Consider the following 16,854-nt stretch of genomic DNA (forward strand, 5'->3'; position numbering starts at 1 on the left):
AAGAATAAAATGGCAAACATTATCATTGACAATATGCAACAATAAAAAGGTATTACATGAAAGAACTCAGAGCTTTGTAAAATCTTTCAGAAAGAGGGTTTTACTCCAGCGGATTTAAACAATAATGCAGTTCCAAATTCATGAAAATAGCTCTCAGTTCTTCTGTGCATTATAATTATCTTACACAACAAAAATAGATTGTCTTTACGTTCTCATCATAGTGCTTGGATTCAATACCTAACATTTTCCCGTCATTAAGAATCTGCAAATTACATCCCTTCTTCCAAAATGAAAGTAAGTGCAGTTTAAAATTTCTTTCAAGAGTAATACCAGTTTTTATTCTTTCCATTAATGAGATATTTGTTCACCGTTTTGTGCAGTGTCTTCGTAACCTTAAGCTTCCAGTAATAGAAAAGGACACCAGACAAATGTATCAGGTTTAATTGGTGTGAGATAAGAGTGGCAGAGGACCTGCATGCCAAAAATATTGTTCCTCACTTGCAGAATTGCCCATTTTCGAGGGTGGTTCCTTCATTAATTACTGTTGTTTCACAGCTAAATCATGTTCAAAGTAATACGAGTGGGTTGATCTCCCGCTGTGTGGCTCTAACTTTGCTCCACAGAGAAGTTGGACTCAGATCTGTTGAACAAAAATAGGGAAATTACAGTTAATGAGAAATTAATGAGAGGGAGGAGTAAATGACGACGTTTAAGTGTGAGTGAGTTTACATGTCTTGGTGCTTGCTTATCATGTGGTTGTTGTACTCCAAAACAGGAGGGATGGTCTCCTCATCCTCAGGAACCTGAAAGCGACACATGGGATCAGATCATGGGCCAGAAACTCATTGATTTCTGAGTGTGTTCTGAGTGCAATTTTTTCACTTGAAACGACAGAAAAAAAAAATCCTTTCCAGTTAAAGGGGCAACAATACCATCTAGTGGCAGAAAAGCACTCTCACCTCCCAGTAAACTTCATCTTCAAAGCAGTTGTCATCAGCAGGGTCGCCCCAGATCGGAAACCTCAGGATTAAACCTTTGATGAGAGAACAGGCATTAAGCAATACTTCTCACGTTGATTTTAATGTCTTCTTCCTGGCCTTGATGCAATTGTTCCCAAAAAAACCTTTGCTTTGAAAAGATAAGAATCAAATAACTCTCCAGCTTTGGGTTGGTCTGTGGAAAAAGTCCAGGAAAGGTAGAATGAACTATTCCTGGACTGCTAAACAAGCACTTTAGGATTTAAGGAATATGGTTTTTGAAGACATCAGGTCAGATGATTCAAAGAAACACTGACGCTGACTATTTTTAGTTACACTGATTCTCATTTTATCTGTTTCTTCTTAATATTTTTGGTTGGAGAAATCTCCATTATACAGGAATAAAACGAGAAATAAAAATAATCATGTCTCTGGATTACCTTACAATACTCCTCCTGAGTCTGATAGTAATACACAACACATTTATTCAAACTCACCAACAATCGCGCCTCCAACAAGTCCAAATGCAATTGCCACACATGTGCCAGCAGCCTGGAAGCCTCCCTGTGTTCCAACAGATCTGTCTGCAAACTTGCCTTCAAAGTCAAATGTGTTGATCAACCTAGACAGAAAAAAACAACAACAATTTTTAAGCCAGATTTTCATAAAAGGCCTTGCAAGGTCAGTTCACTTTCAGATAATGAAAACTGAAGCAGACACTGCAAATGTCTTTGTAAAAATAAATAAAGAAAAGCAATCACGATGCTTAATCTGAATAATTAGACTAAGACAAAGCCTGATAATGCGGCCGATGAGTGCTTTCCTTCCCTATGATGGAGTCTGTAAACAGGCTAGGTCAGGGTTTCCTAAATTTCAAGCTCTATGCGTGTTTTCTTCAGTCACTCACCCCTCTTTACTATAAACAGATTCAGTGGCTGCTGCAGCAACGATGGCACCTATGAAGCCACCAAGCATCCCTGGCACAGCGTGCAGGTTGTGGACACCACATGTATCCTGGAGCTTGAGATATTTCTCTAAGAAGGGCTGAGAATGAGAAAAAGAGTCCTACGTTAATTACTGATCTGTAACCCGGGCCTTAGCTATGACTTTAAAAACACAGTGGTCATAAGTCCAAATTCCATTCAGTTCAAGTTCAGTGCAGTTTTAATATTCACTTGACTGTTAAAATTAAATCTTTTATAATCATACTAGAAATTATGCTAATAATAATAATAATACAATGAATGTGATTCTGGTATAGAAATACAAAATCCCTTGATATTTATTTATTTATTTATTTATTTATTTTGCCTAAAACAGCCAAATATGAGGTTACTGACTCTAAAAAGTATTACAATCAGCCTTTAAAAACTCACCAGGTGTAATGTCTGTATAATTATAAATATAAAAGCCTCCTCGGGTTGTTAAAACTGATTAAAAATTCCAACAATCGGTACTGGTAACCTCACCGTCAAGGGCCTTCAATATCCATCTAGCTACTTATTTAACCCTCTTTAAATTTTAAGTGTTTCATAACAAAATCCACCTTTTAAAAAAACAGACACGCCTCCCCTAAGAAAATAATGGTTGGTATCACATTCAGAGTCTGCAACACCTCCATCAACACCTCGCTTCAAGAGTTCTGTCAGACCAGAAGTTAGGAGATGAAAGACCGCAGGACTCACCGAGACAAACAGGTAGCCAAAGGTGGAGATGATGCCACTGCAGAAACCCACAATGAGTGAACCGTAAGGAGTGATCATGAACTCTGCTGCCGTTCCCATGGCAACACCACCAGCCAGAGTGGCATTCTGGATGTGCACCTGTCAGGTACAATCAGCATGTTAGTCATGAGAAAATGAGAAGTACATGAATGTTATATGACCGGTTATATGACCGGTTCTTGAGTTATTGAGCTTTTTTTCCCTTTTCTGTGTTTTTCAGCAAAAGAGTATTACCATGTCTAATTTTCCTTTCTTCTGAGACATACTGGAGATGGCCACACTGGTGAGCACACAGGAGGCAAGGGCAATGTAAGTGTTAATGGCTGCTCTGTGCTGTCCGTCACCGTGGTCTGTGATGGCCGAGTTGAAACTGGGCCAGAACATCCATAGGAACAGTGTGCCTGTGAGGTGAGAGCAAGCCAATTAAACGAGAGTTGGGTTTTTACGATCAAGCAAACGCATCTCAATCTAAAATATTAGATATGCCAAATGAACTGTTTCCCAAAGAAAATGCTGACACGTGAAGTTAAAAGGTGGTTGGGTATAAAATATAAATTGCCAGTCACTCACCAATCATGGCAAACACATCAGAGTGGTAGACAGATCCATTGAGGCGTTTGCTTAGGTTTAGGTTTGGTCGGTAGAGGACCCAGGAGATAGCCAAACCATAGTACCCTCCAAAGGCGTGAATGACCATGGAGCCACCAGCATCTCTGCACTGTGGAAACGTAAAGGTTTCACTACTGCAGTTAGTTACACTCAGCAGCTACACTAAATAGAAATTGCAACATCTGAAGGAAAATTCTCACTCTGTGCACACATAATAAGTAAGTTCCCAGTGGGATGATTATGTTTGGCGAGACTCACATGGAGGAGGCTGAGGATGATGTACTCTTCCACAGCAAACAGCGTGACGCCAAATAAGGTGACGACCATCAGCTGGACAGGGCTGACTTTCCCCAGGAGGGCACCGTAGGCAATCAGAGAGCCGGCACAACAGAAGTCTGCGTTGATCAGACTGTGGGGGATGTGGACGAGAACAAGGTCCAAATGAGTGGAAACAACCAAATAGCAAAAAACATCGAGCAAATCACTTTGAGGAGTCAAAGTAGAAGCTAATCTAACATTGAGTCTGTAGTATCAAATCAGAGATAAGGAGCAGGCTACAAATGGCTGTTAAGCTCACTTCTCCACACCCAAACCATGACTGGTTAAAGAATGTGGTTTCATCTTTGAGTTGCATAACACACCTGTACGCCCCACCTACATGTCTACAATTTGCTAAATGATTGACGTTGCAAAAAATAATATTTTCTTTCGCTTGCATTAAAGAGACTCACCTCTCAACTCCGATATAGATTTTTCCGGTGGTGTGGTCGAGGGAGTGGAACCAGCCTTGCATGAGAAGAGCCCACTGCAGACCAAAGGAGGCGATCAGGAAGTTGAAGCCCACACCACCAAAGCTGTAGCGTTTCAGGAAGGTCATGAGGAAACCAAATCCAACAAAGATCATGACATGGACATCCTGGAAGCCTGGAGAAAGGGCAATCAAACATTAGGATGATGAGTGTCAGGGTGTAATGGCATGCGGCGAGTTAAATTTGTGGAGTAATTTAATAGAACAACTGTTGTAAACATATCAGGCTTTGACAGGAGTCTCTTTTATTTTCTACTCACATGAATTAACTTAGGGTAAATTAAATTCTAAATTAAGGTTTCTTATTAATTATAGATTTCTGATTTATGCTTTCATTGAGGGTTGCGTGTTAATATGTATTTTTTTTAATCAAACTGCCAATTGCACCCAAATAATTGTATTTACAGGCAACATACTGTGTAAACAGTTGCTACCAGATTGTCAAATCTAAGCCCAGAAAAGCAATCAAAAAGCTCTTTTTATGCAGTGCTAATATTTTAGTGTTACTTGCAAGGAGAGGAGACTGCCTTTCATAAAATGTTCAGCTTTTGAAACCTCAACCTGAAATTTGCCTTTGCTCAATGACAATCTATAAACAGCCTGTTTATATCATAATTCAGCTCGTTTTTATGACCAATGACATTTCAGTGCAATATCATTTTGTGATGTGGAAATGTGTAGCAGCAAACAGACACGTGGGAGTTAAGGTAGGGTAAAACTGATGCAACATGGTACTAAACTGTTGCAGTTGCGAGGAAATATATAGAATTTGTACATAAATATTTTAATAATGGCTAGAAACTCATTGTCATACATCAACAATGAGTGGAAGAATATCAGAGGTCTCACTAAGGAGGCGCAAAAATATGAGCATCCCCAACCAACAGCTTTGATTAGTCATCAATATTTTTTGAAACACACAGGATCATCGAAATAACAGTTGCAGTTGATTTCTTTTGTGAGGTGAATTTCTTCACAAATTGTCCATCGTCGTACTTACTGGGATATCTGAAGTAGAAGTCATTTTCAATGTCGCTGGTGATGTTGTGAGTCTTTTTGTGCTCCGACCAGTGTGTGTCTGACTCCTCATCATACCGGATGAAAACTCCAAACAGCACGATCATAGCAATCTGCCAGACGAAGCAGACAGCTGGCAGACTAACACGCACATTGGTGTTCTTTTGCCGGCAAAAAAAGCTCCTCATGCACTCACAACAGTTCCCCATGGTGATGACTCTCTGCTGGTGATGCTCTGGTCACTCCTCAGCCGGGGCTCTCTCTCTCTCTCTCTCTCTCGCTGCTGTCAGTTCCAGCTGCATCTCGGCAGGTATTTATGGAGATTTGGAGGGGTGTGCATCATCCTTACCACACAGACACACACACACACAGAGGGTGGGGACACCTTACCTATTAGCAGGTAAACCACTCCTTACCTGCAAGCCTCTATTCCTGCTGTTCTAGCCATGCCAAATTCCATTTCTAGCAAAATTCCTCCTGCAAAAGGTGGCACAGCAGCGAAGAATCACTGCATAAATATGTGATGGAAATGGTACAGTACAGACAGTGCAGTGCGGACTAACTTGATATGGCATTATTTTGCAATGTGGCAACTCCTAGCAGTCATTACAAAAACTTCACATTTGCCAGGCTGTCAAACTCAATCAGAAAACTTCAGGTCTTGGTGTACACCTGTCAGTCAGGCTTACGCTGCAAATCATCCTGAGAGTCGCTTACTGAATTTATGTGTGTATGTAACTTTAATTAGAAGACATGGCAGTATTTGTACTTTTTTTTTTTTTTTTTACATTTCCAGTTTTAAACCGGAACCACAACCTTGCTTGAAGGCAATTGAACGGTGGGTATTGAGGCATGTTGAGCAGGTTAAAAGCTCGCCATAATATTACAGAGTCCCTGGTTCAGTTCCAGGCAGGGACCTAAGTTGCTATACCCCTGTTTCTCTCTCTCCCCTTGTTTACTGTTTAACTTTGCCTGAGGACAAGAGTCAGTGACAGAAAATATATATCAGTATGGTCAGAATGGACAAACGGCTTAATATGAACAAATCTGTATGAAGTCGCCTCCAAAGCACTGTTTATTATTTTGTCAGTTTTATTTACATGAAAGTACACCAAACTCAGTCTTTTTATTATGTAAAATGAGCAGAGACATGGTTGTCCACTCGGTGCATCACATGCTCCCTCCTTATTTGTGTCCTCCGCCTCTAAACCATGTGCACCCTGTGTTCTGGTTATGTTTTCAAATCTCGATGATTATCTAACAGAAGAGATTCCAGTTTAAGGATTCCTCATATGTCAGGTTTATTGCTCGCTTGTGTCTCCTTGACACTAAGAACATTCCAGATGATATCTATTTTCCTTCTTCAACACATTCACCTTCCTCAGCTCATTATGTAACATATAGTGTATCACCGACTCTCCTCTTTGATAATATTAGTGTGTTCTCAAGAGTCAAACTACGATTTACAGTATTTGTTCCAACTGAGCTTTAATAGATGGTTAATGTGTCATTGTAATGTTTATTGTATTTGTACATACTGTATTTCCCAATATCACATGTAATGTATGACTTGGCATAGCAGCTTTTAAAAGCCCACAGCAAGGGGTCTGTAAAGACATAGACACCAATACAAAACAGGATTAAGATCCCTGTAAGCTACAATAGACAAAATGCACAATTTTAATGAGGACAGTGAATTTTCATTTATTGTTTCATTTATTATCCCCAGTATGACACTGGGTTTAGCGGATTTTAAAAAATGAATAAATTTTAAAAAAACGTGTGGAAAATCTCTGGCATGAATTTGTGATTTTAGGACAGCCTGACTTATTGCCTCGTCTTTTCAGGATGTTTGCACTGTGTTAGGTCGTACTGACACCTGTTGGGTGTTTTAGCTGCAAAGTTATGGCATTTAAATAATATGACTAATTTACCTGAAACTAATTAACCAAATCAAATCAAAGCACCGAACTTACAGATTCCTTTCCTTTAACCTTTATTTAAACAGGTAGTCTCATTGAGATTTTAATCTTTTCTTCAAGAGAGACCTGTGTACAGGAAATAAGCTTACATTGTTTAAATACGGGCATACACACACAAAAATTCGCATACAAAAGTTACATTAGTTTCACATTAAGAAAAGCAATTACAAGAGGAATTGCAAATACACGAGTACACTGTAGTCTTTTAAAATCCTCAAGTGAAATGAGGGATTTTAATTCCAGTTTTTTGCAGCCTGTTTCATTCGTAGGGAGCGTAGTACCTGAAACCAGTTCTTCCAAGCTGAGCTTGAACATGTGGTACAGCTGATGTTAAAATATCCTGTGACTGTATTTCTATGAGACCGGAGAGCAGAAGTCACGAGGAAGTTTTTGCAGTAGAGCCTTATAGATAAATAACATACAATTTGATTGGTTAAGGACGACCATCCCACCTTTTAATGGAAGATGCAATGATGAGTGAGGAATTTATTACCTGTGATAAAGTGGAGTGCACTGCTACACAGGCTCTAGAAACTTTAAGGTAGAGCTGGAGGCATGCAAACACAAAATACTCAAAATCAAGAGCAGGCATAACTGGAGATCATACAGTGGTCTTTTTGACCTTCAGTTTGCTTGTTACGAGTTGAACTGGACTGCAGTCCAGTAGACCAGTGGTGGGCAAACAAGTTTGAGAGAGAAATATAGATATTCCCTGTGCTGAATATAACAAGATCTAGCTGAATGTAAAGTGAGTCTGTGTAACTTTTAGTGAACAACCACCGCCATGGCCCCAAGTAACAACTGTGGAATATTAGTAAATGCTAAAGCCTAGTTTAACAGTAGACTAATTAGAGAAAAGTCATAAAGTCTAAGTCTCATAAATATCCATCTAAAGGAGTGGTTCCCAATCTTTTTGACTTGTAATCCCTTAAAACCAGGAAATATCTACTTGTGAACCATCATCACTAGTTACAAATGTCTGCCAGATGTGACCAGTTCAACCAAAGATTGAATTATTTAATATTAAAGCTTGTAATGCACCAAGTTCTCAAAATGGCAGCATGGTGGCATAGAGAGGAGGAAGTGCGCTGTTCAATTACAAGGTTGTATTTAAGGCACTGTCACAAGAAAGGTACCCTAAAGCAAAGACAAGTTCTGCCTTTGGGGGAACAATGAATGTTGCAGAAAACACTGCAGGGAATTATCGGACTATTTACAAAATAATACAAAGAATAGAAATTATTTTTATGAAAGAAATTGCATATTAGTTGGCACGAATAGTTGTCAGTGCATTTTGTACGTCATTTCGCTACGTACTAACCCCTATCCCTAACCCAAACGGCATAAAATGACTTGCAAAAAGCTTAAAATGCATGGACATGACACGCGAAATGCCCTCAAAAGCGGCATGCTATTTCTACGCCACCCCATGATATCACGACAACGTAACACCGATCACTCAACCTCATCGATGCAGGAATGACAATGTCATCCTTACATACTGTATTTCATTCCTGTTGTGGTTAAACATGTGACAGAGGGACAGTATGGAGGTTTCAGATCTTATCTGTTGGAAGCATTTCAGCAATGTTCTCTGTCACATGGTGTGTCATGTTCTGCCTTGGCCACACAGGGCCCTGGGACGATACCACTGGAGAGATATGAGCTCCTGTCAATCTACAGGTAAGTGAGACACAGATCAGTACATTGCAGCTATTCAGACAAGGCTTTGCAGTTTTCTTCCTTTTTTTTTTTTTTGCTGAAGCATTGTCTTGAAAAATACTGTAACTGTGGCATCCCGTCAGGCCTGCCATATGGCATCACTTACAATACATGTACAGAAACCACAGAAAAGGATTGAAAAAAGGCAAATGACGCACAAACATTGTTTTACAGCATTTTTTTTTTTTGTTCCAGCTCGTTTTTGATGTATATTTAACCCTTCCACTGCTCTACAGTTCTCATCTGCTTTTAAAAATGCCATTGAGACTTACTCAGGGTCCCCCCTTTGTTTTAATACTGAGGAGTTAACCTCGCCATTTTCCTCACACCCTGGATACTGTCGCTCCGCTTAAACCCGTTCCAAACCTAAATCTGAACCATGGCCGAATGACACCACTCGTACTATCACACGAAAACGCAGGAGAGATGAACGTGAGTGCAAAAAAGACAAGTTGCACGTGTCTTTTGGCATTTTAAAGGACAGCTGCTGCAGATATCAGAACATTGTCAAAGCGGGAAAGACAAAATATTTTCCTGATATTATTTTAAATAATTGTCCAAAACCTTGTGCTCTTCTTAGTACCATTAATACTGTTACCCCCCTATCTGCTTGTCTCGATCTTTCCTCAGAAACCTGTGAAGAAATTCTCCACTTTTTTGTAAACAAGATTGCGATCATTAGAGCACACGTCAGCCCCTTCTTCTGACCCATCAATCACTGTCACTTGCTCTGCCGTTTTTAACTAGCCTGTATCTCTTTCTCTTATAAAGGAAATTATTGGTCATATGAAATCTTCAGCTTGTCCCACAGATATTGTCCCCCCTTGCCTTTTTAAAGAGATTTTTGAGACTATTAAACCTAACATCCAAATAATTATGAAGAGCAGTCTCGCTTCAGGTGTTGTGCCAAGGAAATTGTAAGCATGCAGTAGCGCTAGATAGTGTAGATCAAAAATCTGTATCCTCCTAAGTTCCTTTCCCTTGTGGAGTCCCTCAGGATTTTATTCTTGGGCCGATTCTCTTTTCCCTTTAAATGCACTCCCTGGGGTCCATTCTTAGAAAATATGGCATGTCATTGCACGTTTATGATGACACTCAGATCTACCTGCCTTTCCAACGGAAAGAAGCAAACTCTTTAAACCATTGTTGGACTATGTCCGGTACATCAAAGCTTGATTTTTTTTTTTTTTTTTTTTTAACTTAAATGAGAGTAAAGCTGAAGTCCTGATATTTGGACCCAGTGGTGCCTTTGATGCCCATCATATGGGCCTGTGTTCCCTGGAACCATATTTAAAACCCAGTGTAAAACTCGATAATGTGCGATATTGGACAGTGATTTTAAATTGGACAAACAAATGAACTTAGTGATCAAATCCACCTTTTTCCAGCTGAGGCTCTTGTTTAAGGTCAAGTCCTTTTTATCGATTTTATTTTATTTTATTTGATTAATTGATCTGATTTTGAAAGGGCTATACATGCTTTTACGTCGTCCCAACCTCTTATAATATCTTGTGTTGGTTAAGAGAAATAAAATATCAATCAAGCATTTTGCACTTTGATGTGATCCGTCTGGAGTAGCCTGAGGAGTGTAACTAACCAGAGAAGTATTTCCTACAACTCTGCAGGTACAGCACATAACAGCGCACACAGTCAGATGCCACAGAGATATGAGAGCGTCAGGCAGTCGGGTGTTTCTTGGTGACAGGAAACGACTGCACACTCTTGAAGATGATCTGACACTCAGATAACCCTCAGCTGCAGTGTTATAATCTGCAGAGGAGACAGAAATTTTACTTTGTCAAACAGCATCTTTGTCTCTCACATGGTTCATCATGCGACTCCAACTTCACGCACATGTAAATTGGTCTGGAAGTGTCACACAGCCTCATGTGCCTCAGTCAGCCACACAGGTGACTCTTGAGAAGTAAAAACATTTTACTACCATACCAGTGTAATGGCCGTTTCCATCTTTTATTCTTTATTCTAATTTCAGTTATGTTTTATAATTTTGTGAATTGTATTTTTTTATTGTCAAATTTTCTGTAGGAATTTGTATTGTAGATTGTTGTAGTGAAATAAATAATTAAAACTAAATATTATTTGCTTTTTTAGAATTTGGGTTTTTTCAAAATTTGTTTTTAAGTTCTTTATTTAGTTTGATTGGAAAACCAGACTGTTACAAAATAAGAGTTACTATTTCAAACTATTACTCCTTAAAACCAGCAACTGGTTTTAATGTTGTGGCTGATCGGTGCATGTATACTATAATATATTTTTACAGAGATAAATTATCACTGACATTGCCAGACTAAAAAAAAGAAATCAGAGAAACACTTCTTATTTTTGAAATGCTACATTAATGCATAAAAGAAGTTTATCAAGTTATTCTGTATAACTAAATTTATAAAATTCCATTTATGGGGTTTTCTGTATGTGGGCACACTGACTAAATATCAGAATAATATAAACACATTTTTAATATATTTATTTTATTACTTTTATTTTTGTGCATACTGTGCACTGAATAAACCGACAGAAACAGGGCCTCTCTCTGGACTCATGTAGTAGTGACTCATGTTTTGTTACTTTCGAACCAAATAAAGGATGCAGGCCTGAACATCATGAGACACTTGTGACAACTAAAGGCTACAGAACGTGTTCGACCGGGTGAGGTGGTTTCAACCAGACCTACAAAACAGTCAGGCAGTTAGTATGAGGAGCTAAAAGAAATAAATCAAATGTAAAATTCATTCCCTCAGTCAGAGGTAATGACAGGGGCAACACCTTCCTCACTACAGGTGTTTTCATCCTAGAGGTCTTACTGGGTGCACGTTTGACATATCTCACTTGAGTAGGTTGTGAAATTTTTGGATTTCTACCTTCACTTTCGCTCTGGTACACTCAATTTTCAACAAGTACTTGATGATCAATCCATTGAGCAGTTTTACCAATATTAAAGAAATTTTGTTTTTGCAGTTTTGAAGAAAACTTCATTTCATAAGCTTTGACGGATGATACAGAAGTTGAGCAACAACGCTGCCATGCCAACAGGAGCTGGGGTATTGTTTACCTTCACTATCAGCTGATTGTGCCTCCTTTACCCACTCTGCGAGGTCTCAAATTCCCAACGAATTCTGTCATAATGGAGACTGCACAGTCTAGACTCTCCCTAGTGAATAAAATGGACATGCTCGGTGCTCTGACTAAGACCCAGCGGGAATGTAATAATGCCTAATAATGCAGTGTTATGTGCTTTTCTGAGATAAGGCTGCAGAAACATATTCCTGACTCCATCTCCACCATCACTGGCTTTCAGACTACAGGCAGACCTGTAAGAAGAAAGGAGGGGGATTGCAGTGCTTGTGAAAAACAGATGGTGTAATCCCAGACATCTCACTGTGAAAGGGAATTCGTTCCTTAGTCACCTTTTTCTTCATTTTAGAGTTAAGTAGTGGTGCTTATAGTGAGGAATCATCTCTATATATATTCTATATGCAAGGATGTGTTGTTTTTGTATTTAATTTTTCTATATGCAAGTCTGATGTTATTTATTATCTGTGACTAATTTGTGAAGCTTTAAGTTAGTGATGCCTGGAGTTGACCTAATTATGTACACACCCACTTTCCTGACGGCTCCTGTTGCCACTCTGATTGCCTGGCAGCTGGCGCCGACTTTACCTTTGAGCTGCTACTTGTTATGACATGCCTTGGAGAAGACTGTGAGTTTTTATCCGAACACTCCTTTGTTATTGCCAACTATAGGCCAGACCCCCTAATTTCATTATCGTTTGGCAATGTAAACTGTCTGTCTATGATTACCTCACCTGCACTTCTTATTTATCACATTATGTATCCCATTTGTATGCTCTATATATATGCACCCGACTTGCATTAATGCACAGTGTATTATAATATATTATATTACCACCATTGTACAGTGTATATTCACTGTCTATCTTTAGTCTCTATTTTTTCTATTATATTTGTTCTTTATAAGTTATTTAGTCTGTGTAGTTATTGTATAGAATTTAACTTTTAATTGAATGTTGTATATATTATTATTATTATTATTATTATGTATTATTTACCTGCCTCATTGTTTTTGTTATGTATGTGAAGCGGCTGTTGCAACACTGCAACTTCCCTTTGGGATTAATAAATATCTCTCAATCTCTCTATTTGTATATCTGTCCATCTATCTATCTATCTAGAATTTCATGTTTTCATTCTCTGTGGGACTAAACTGAAACTGGTATAGGCATGAAATCTTGCGGCAGGTAAAAATGCCCTATCACTGTAATATGAAAAGGATTTTCCGCGTGAATGATTCTAATCGATATTTAATAAGGCCTAAGGACAGAAAATGCAATTGATACAAAGCAATTGCAAAAATATCCCAGTACAACTCTGACGCTGAGCCAAGGATGTTCAAGGCCAGACAGCAGCGTCTGCGGCAATGTTTGCAGAGAGCTGTATAACAACTCAGTGTAACCTCTCCATGACATTACACACCCACGCTGCCCTCATGAAGTGGTATGTCAGTGTCACTTAACAATGTCACTTGCCTTGTCTCAGCAAAAGTGTTGGACTAAAGGTGAAGTACTACTGATCTGATGGTTTTCTGTTCTCTTCCTGCGGTCATGAAAAACAAGAACACTGTTCTACTATTTCTAATCCAGCCATAATCCCTTCCATTTGACATTTTGTTGATATTTCTACAGTAATAGTAGGTTAAAGCTGATTTGACCAGGAAAAATAGTTTCACAAGACTACAGATCCTTTAAACTGTTTTCAGGTTGTTTTGGTAAAGATCTTTGTCCAAAGTATCTTAGCATTAGGCAAAAAGCTAAATATCTTCTTCTTGTTCTTTAAGACAACAAACAACAAAACTGTGCTGACTAATCCTGTTTCTGTTGTTAAACAAAGAGCTACAACAGTTCATAAATGCTACCTGTTAACCTGACGAACAGAAATCCTGGGCTGCAATTAGATGTATGATATGACTATTTTATGCTTGTAATATCGCCTGACAAAATTAACATCAATGCATGTTAAAAATGTTCTGTGTGATTGGCTCTCCTGACAGTCCAGTACATAACCCTCCGTAAAACTGCGACGTATCATTTTTACTTTGGTTTTTCTATGGATTGAAGAAATGAGATATAACCTCTTAATCAATGAGCTTTACAGATGTTGGTGGGTGGCTTTTGATTTGACCCAGATTAGCTGTTTCTGTCCTTATGCTAAACTAAGATAACCAGCTGATCGTGGTAGCTTCATATTAACGTACAAATGTGAGTGTGGTATCAATCTTCTCATCTATCTCTGATATTTTCTGTCATCTGTTTAATGTGTCCTTGGAGCCGCAGAGTCCCTAAATTGGGTCAGAGTCAATTATTATACCAGTAGCAAACAAAATGTCTCAGTGACTTCAGGCCAGTAACATTAATTTCGTTGTTGAAGGTTTTTAGGAGACTGGTCAGGATCCAGCTGCTCATGGCTCAACCACTTGAAGTCTGCCACCACTTTACTCTACTATCTCTATAAGCACTGTGATGGATCAAAAACTCACGCAAGACTTTTATTTATTCCTGTCTTTATTGTCCAATGAATGAGTTGCTATTTTTTGAAAAGATGTTGGAAAAGAAATGTGAGAGTGGAGCTCAAAAACGCAAAAATCAAAGAGATAAAGTGCAGCGGGAGTCAAAGCCATTAACTAATTTAGCAGACAAATAATGACAGGCCCAAACCACTTAATGTTATCATGCGCTATTCCAGTTGGTTGTGGATTTGAGCTTTAATATTAGGTAGTGCTAGGCTAACAAGTGTTATCTATAACCATCCCAGACTCCCCGCCTAGCTGCCCAACATTAGATAATGTGGTAACACTTTAAAATAATGGTAAAGATCAATTATGTTAGTAATGCTATGACCGATGATGATTTAAGTTGATGGATGAATTACTGCAGGATGTATCATGAATTCCTGTTGCTCACATTAACAAATGATCACGTCACTATGACTTTATGTCATTAGTTCACACACAATTACCCAGCCTCTCTGATAAAAACATTTGTTTGCGTCACTCCTACTGTCTGTGCTCACATATATGGTATGTTATAATGCAGCCGAATTGCCAATGAAGCTGTTCTCATTTACGTTTTTCTGTTTCTGTTGTCAGAAAACAGAACAAGTACGAAATAGTGACTGAACCGCGGTCAGTTAAATGTTAACCAGCAGTCAGTTCCAAGCTGTTTCCAAGCCGCTGCTCTTCACTGTTAAAATCCTGATTTTATAACCGTGACGTTGTCTGACAAAATCACCGGACACATGAGTCAAAGACAACGGCAACATTTACTTGTAAAATGTTCACTCAGAGAGAAAGTTAGAGGCTTATTCATGTCTATGCAGCTGCCGTGCAGTCAATTGAATGAGACCCATAGAGAGGTGTCCCTGCGGAGGGAGAAACCTGAACTCGCACTCGCAGGGCCAATACTGGCAACTCTCTTCTACGGAAACTAGCTAAGGTTTGTCCAGAAAACCGCTAGATTTGTCGCTAGGTGCTTTTTTGAAAAAAAGTCACTAAAGGGGTGTGAAGTCGGTAAATATAGCGACAAATGTGCTAAGTTGGCAACGCTGCCTGTAAACGCCCCCCCTGATGACTCTATAGAAACTGTTCACACCAATTCATTTTGAAGGAGAAACTGCCAGTGGGGAAACTCCAACACCCAGCTTGCCAACCAATGTTGCAACTTCATTTACAATATAGTGAGTGGAACATGTTTTTTTCTTTTTTTTTTTTTTTTATTATTGTATTTGTATTATTGTTGAAAGCAGTGGAGTGTAGCATGGTAGACAAAGATGCACGAAATCCAAAATCATCTAGCAGGTACCAATTTACAAATCAGAGGAGAATGATCAGAGATGTTTAAGCTTAACAGGAGTGCCTTAGGCTTAGGTTTTATTTTGATGACATTTGACTGCTTTTGCTGAATATTCACTTTTCAAGGGGGATGCAAATTATTGAACAGATCATGAACTAAAAGTGACTTAACGCTGAATCAAGAATTACTATGTGAAGAATTTAATGTAGCTAATACTTCCTTTTAGTGAATGGTGGTTAAGTAACCATTTACAAATGAGTATCACAATGTGACTTTACTTTGGGGGACACAAGTAAGGTAAGTAATGGTGACCTCATGTGTGAAGTAATCATTGATTAATGATGAACACTTCTTGTGTCTTTTACACTCAGATGTCAGCCTATTGGATAAGCCTGTGGTACTTCTGTTGAAAAATGAGCACATTTTGTTGTTCTCTAATGTGGTCTCTTTTTAATTCTGGACTACTAGCACTTTTAGTGTCTTTATTTGTCGTATTGTGTTTTTATTGTGTTTATGTTTCGTGTTTTTGTGTATTTATACTGCTGGCTGCAAAACGAATTTCCTCTTTTGGGACGATAAAGATCTGAACTTAGTGGATCTCTTGGCAAGAAAGTGAAAAGGCCTTTTTCCCAAAACTAACTATTCCTGAAAATGAATGATCACAGAAAAGATTGTAGATGATGGAAAGCTGACTTCTTAAATTTAATGCTACATATACCAGGATTACATCATCGTTTTCTTCATCCCCTCTTAAATGTGCTGCCACCATTTTAAGATTGAACTAGTCTGAAGACGATTTTAGAAAAGGTTTTTCGCTGTGAAACACACAGACGTGGTGTGAATGAAGGGCCAAAATGGAGAAAGCGTAGTGTGGACCCACCCTCAAATTAACTATGACTCGGGTTTCATCAGTCTGTTTAGCTGTCTGTCAGTCTCAGCCAATCAATCCAGCTGTGCTTTGAACTAAATATCAACATGCCTACAGTTAATATTGCAACATGCATGTTATCATCAATTGATTGTTTGCATGCCGATAGTTAGCCTGCAGGCTAACCGTAGCATATCAGTATGATATCGTGTTTAAGTAGCATGTTGCCGGTTTCACATGTCAGCGAGTTAACGTGTCAACTG

At 38.8% G+C, this 16,854-nt stretch overlaps 1 protein-coding gene across 1 annotated transcript; it reads right to left on the reverse strand.

Moving 5' to 3' along the window:
- Window positions 1-342: 342 nt before the first annotated feature.
- Window positions 343-5,397, reverse strand: LOC120795903 (ammonium transporter Rh type C 2). The gene is made up of 11 exons (XM_040138167.1): window positions 5,119-5,397; window positions 4,042-4,234; window positions 3,569-3,719; window positions 3,272-3,419; window positions 2,936-3,102; window positions 2,663-2,800; window positions 1,885-2,021; window positions 1,475-1,599; window positions 960-1,033; window positions 730-803; window positions 343-640 (listed from the first exon to the last, which is right to left on the reverse strand). Exons 1-11 carry the CDS (start codon window positions 5,342-5,344, stop codon window positions 607-609), a joined length of 1,467 nt encoding a protein of 488 aa, XP_039994101.1. The 5' UTR covers window positions 5,345-5,397; the 3' UTR covers window positions 343-606.
- Window positions 5,398-16,854: the final 11,457 nt, after the last annotated feature.

This window comes from Xiphias gladius, chromosome 1 (assembly GCF_016859285.1).
Source record: "Xiphias gladius isolate SHS-SW01 ecotype Sanya breed wild chromosome 1, ASM1685928v1, whole genome shotgun sequence".
In the NCBI taxonomy this organism is placed as follows: Eukaryota; Metazoa; Chordata; class Actinopteri; order Istiophoriformes; family Xiphiidae; genus Xiphias; species Xiphias gladius.